At 37.5% G+C, this 4,424-nt stretch overlaps 1 protein-coding gene across 1 annotated transcript; it reads right to left on the reverse strand.

Moving 5' to 3' along the window:
• Positions 1-557: 557 nt before the first annotated feature.
• LOC120351585 lies at positions 558-1,358 on the reverse strand. Its single transcript, XM_039429429.1, has one exon. It carries the CDS (start codon positions 1,356-1,358, stop codon positions 558-560), a length of 801 nt encoding a protein of 266 aa, XP_039285363.1.
• Positions 1,359-4,424: the final 3,066 nt, after the last annotated feature.

The following is a 4,424-nucleotide window of genomic DNA, read 5'->3' on the forward strand; positions in this document are numbered from 1 at the left end:
GTGTATTTTTGTGCTCTACTACAATCTGAGATCAGGTAGAGCGCTCAAATCTAATATGGATTTCCAGGTACACCTGAAAACAAAGTTCCTTGTATTGTGAAAAACACCTAATTTTCAGCTTCAACCATCATCATCATCATCTCCAACTACATTGTCGTACAATGACCTAAGTTCATGAGATTATTTTTTATGAGAATCACCCGTTAGATGCACTTCATTTCAGTATTTCCTTGTGGAGGCGCGCATAAGGACACCTCAAGAATAAAACTTTTAAACTTGTCACACAATACTCAGATTTCATCGTACTACACTTTATTCTTCTCGGCTCGTCAATGCGGTCTAAAATCATGCATCATAAGTCAAATTTGGTCAAAAAATGGAAAATTTATATTGTTGAGTGTAGGCTACCTAAGCCCCAATGTGTAGGCCTACATATTCAAACACACAAAAAATGGTCAATTTCTATATTCAAAGCTGCATATCTAGTGAAATATGGGCAACCAATATGAGGTAGGTAATCTATGTTTGTCTTCTTCTCCTTCTTCCTTGCCTTCCTATTATTTGGGGTCGGCTCTCCTAACACGCAGTCGCCAGATCCTGCGATCTTGGGTCGTCTCATTTACCAGGTCCAATTTCTCCATATTCTTATGGACTAGAGAAATCCACGTGAGGCGGGGTCTGCCTCTGCCCCTTGGCTGCGGCTCCATCTCGAGCACTTTTCTCGTCATGTGGTTAGGCGGGCGTCTGTTATCATGACCGTACCAGCGCAGTCTCCCCTCAATTATTTTTTCAGAAATTGGTGTCACTTTGAGACTGCCCCGGACATGAATGTTTTTGATGTGGTCCAGCCTACTAACTCCCCCCGCCCATCTCAACATTCTCATTTCTGCCACATGGAGTTTATCTTCCTGCTGTTTTTTGAGCGGCCAGCACTCGGCTCCATACAGCATTGCTGGACGCACTGCAGCTTTATATACCTTTCCCTTAATGTGCACAGGCATTCTTTTGTCACAGAGTACACCAGTCAGCTCTCTCCATCTCATCCACCCAGTATTTATCCGACTCGAAACATCTGCATCTTTGCTGATAATCGAGCCTAGATATTTGAAATTCTGAGCTACTGGCAGTGGAGTACCTTGAAGGTGTATGTGAGCCTGGTCATTATTTCTACCAAAGTTGCAATGCATGTAGACTGTCTTTTCTCTACTGATTCGAAGGCCAGCCCCCTCCAGTTTCTCACGCCACAGGTCAAGTGCTTGTTGCAGCTCTCTTGACGTTTTCCTGATGAGGACAATGTCATCTGCATATAGTATGTCCCATGGAGGTGGATTTTGCGTTTCTTTGGTGAGGAAGTTCATCACAAGACTGAAGAGGAGTGGGCTCAGGGATGAACCCTGATGCACTCCAACCTCCACATAAACTCCTCACTGGTTCCAGCTGGACTCCTCACCTTTGTCTTAGCTCCACGATACATGTCTTTTACCACATGTACGTAATATTCTGGAAATCCTTGTGCCCTCAGTGCACTCCAAATGAGCTCTCTGTGCACTCGGTCAAACGCCTTCTCTAGGTCAATGAAAACCATGTGTAGATCCGATTTTCTATCTCTGTGGTTTTCAACTAGAATCCTCACAGAGTGTATTGTAATCTATGTTTGTCAGAATGTGAAAAATATATAATTTAGTACATGAATAGCGAACATTTTGTTGGAATGATGGTAAAACAAAATAGTAAAACTAAAAATAAACAAAATAGTTTTAAATTTTTGTACCTATCACTTGAGTCCTATTATGGGTGTAGAGCAACCTCAGAATGTTTGAATGATTTTCCCATTTATCCTATGCTATAAATTTTTTAGTTGTTATGCCCTTCTTCTCTAAGAAAATTCTGGCATTGCCAAAATCCGCTTTTATTTTTCTAAAACAATATGCAGGAAGAATCGAGGAAATAGAAGCCACAATTTGGATCATATCATACCTACGATTTAAATGTCAGTATTAACTCTTGAGTCAGTGACTCGAGTGACCCAGAGCCGAACAAAATGGCGGCTGACCCGGGGCAGACTAGTGATCCCATGGAACGACAACCAGACATCGACCGGTCGATGCTGTTTGGCGCGTACTTTTGAATATTCGGATGGCGCGAATATTTGAATAAAACACACACACACACACTGGTGTGACACTAAAAGTAAGTTGTTTTGCAAAACAAACATGGCTCATGCTGTAATAAATGAGTTTATTCTAGGAGAATTGGATAAGGAACAGAATAACAATAATAATAATTATTATGATGCACCAAACATTGTAGGGCCAGTTGCTGCGGTTGTTGTGGAGGAATTGGGAAATCCTTTAAGGGTTTTCAATGAATTATTCCAACAGGAATGTAATAATACGAGACCTCACAACTTGGGTTATTTTGAAATTATAATATCACTTTATAATATGAGTGAGTTTAAAAGCCATTTTAGAATGTCTTAGCAAACCATGCAGATAAAAGATTCCATACTATTATCATCAGAATCTTTCCACTGAAATTTTGTAAACATGGTTAATGTAGCATTATTCTATTCAGGTCACCTACTGAGAACATACCAAGTGGGTCGCGGTGTAGATTTTGGATTCTTGTTTAATAATCATTATATATTATAGGACTATATTTATTGGCGTCATCAAAGAGACCACTGCACTAGTCTTCATTGAATGAAAATAATACCATTTTCCCTAAAAATATATTTTGGCTGCTTTTAAATTGTATAAAAATGAAAGAAAAACTGATTTACTTTCGACATTTTAAAAGAACCAAAATGAGTTTAGAAATAGAGCCAACATTACATTTTCTAAACCAAATTTTTATAAGAACATTTTGAAAGACTAGTTTATGTTGTTGCACCATTTCTCTCAAGTTGTTACTCATCTCAAGTAACTGGTTTGTTATTTTATTCGAAATTGACTATATCATTTTTTATAATGAAATCAGTGCTGTAGACTATTTCAAATTATTATCATTTATTTCCAATGACCAGGCATTCCTGGATAGATCGATCACGTCTTCAGTTATAGGATGGTCATAGTTGACTAGACCCAACTATAGGCCCGCCACAACGTAGACCCACGCTAATCCATGAAAAGCAACCCACGCCGTGGGATGTTTTGTAAACCATTGCTAAGCTTCTCCAGACATCTGTGTAATACATGCAATGAATAATCCACTTGTCAGCTGATTGATTATGAATAATTCTATAGCAATGGTTTACAAAACATCCCACGGCGTGGGTTGCTTTTCGTGGATTAGCGTGGGTCTACTTTGCGGCGGGCCATATGAGCGTATAATAGAGGTACTGTAAGATATAGGCCATACGAAAAACCAAACATGGTGTATTTCAAATCGAAAATTGGTGGATTGTTTGTTTTTTTTTATTAAATTCCAATTTTACAAAGATTAACATCAACATTTTTAGGTGCTCTTAGAAGTTATAGGAAGGAGAATTAATCAGCCTGCAAATATAAAAATACCTCTTGAGGAGAAAATACTTTTTACAGTTTGGATGTTGAGCAAACCAGAGACATTCTTAGCTGCTGATGACAGATATAATTTTTCTCAAAGTACTGCTCATAGAACATTCTATGAGATAGTGGATGTCATTGCAGCTTCAGTAGATGAACATGGTCGACACTCTTGCAGCAACAAAAGTCATCTGATGTAATTAATAATAGCCTTTACCAACTTCATAACTTGTGCTTGCTACATAAGAACTTCCTTTAATACAAGATTATCACCGGGTTGCACAACGGTCTGTTAACTTTTAATCCCAAATAAATTTCACTTTTGTTGCATCAGTAGTCCACACATGACCCTCTGTGGTGACTTCTGTAACATAAAGAAAACAATGATATTAAAACATCATTAAGTAGTGAACATGATTGACTTCCATAAGGTAGGTCTACTAAGCATTATGTTATAATTACAAGTAGTGCAGTCTATATACAGTGGTGCTTGCAAAATACATTGTAGTTCTTAATTTTCAATATGTTATAAATCACTCTCAAACAGGCTGTATCAGTGCCACTTTTTTGAAGTTGTCTTTTGAAGGAAACTTCAAGCTTGGCTACAAAATCTTACAGAAGCTTGATTAAATTACACCGGAAGAGTAGCTCAAATTATGTTATAATCACATATAACATAGAAGAAACGCGTCTATAGTGAGGTCACGTTATATTGGCAGTAGAGTAATATAGAAGAACAACGTTGCCGATTCTCTGCCTTTTATAGCTGATACCAGTATATCTTATGTAATTGTTCATTCTTCTTTAGAACAATCAATTTATTGTACTCATCAAGTGAATTTACTTTTCAATAAATAATACACTTGCATAATTAGATTGAAAATTTTGTTAATAATTAACAATTATTGATCATATTTC

The sequence above is a fragment of the Nilaparvata lugens genome, chromosome 5 (genome assembly GCF_014356525.2).
Source record: "Nilaparvata lugens isolate BPH chromosome 5, ASM1435652v1, whole genome shotgun sequence".
NCBI lineage: Eukaryota > Metazoa > Arthropoda > Insecta > Hemiptera > Delphacidae > Nilaparvata > Nilaparvata lugens.

Excerpts from the sequence above, each read along its gene's own strand:
- LOC120351585 (XM_039429429.1), bottom strand. The coding sequence starts at position 1,358 with ATGAACTTCCTCACCAAAGAAACGCAAAATCCACCTCCATGGGACATA.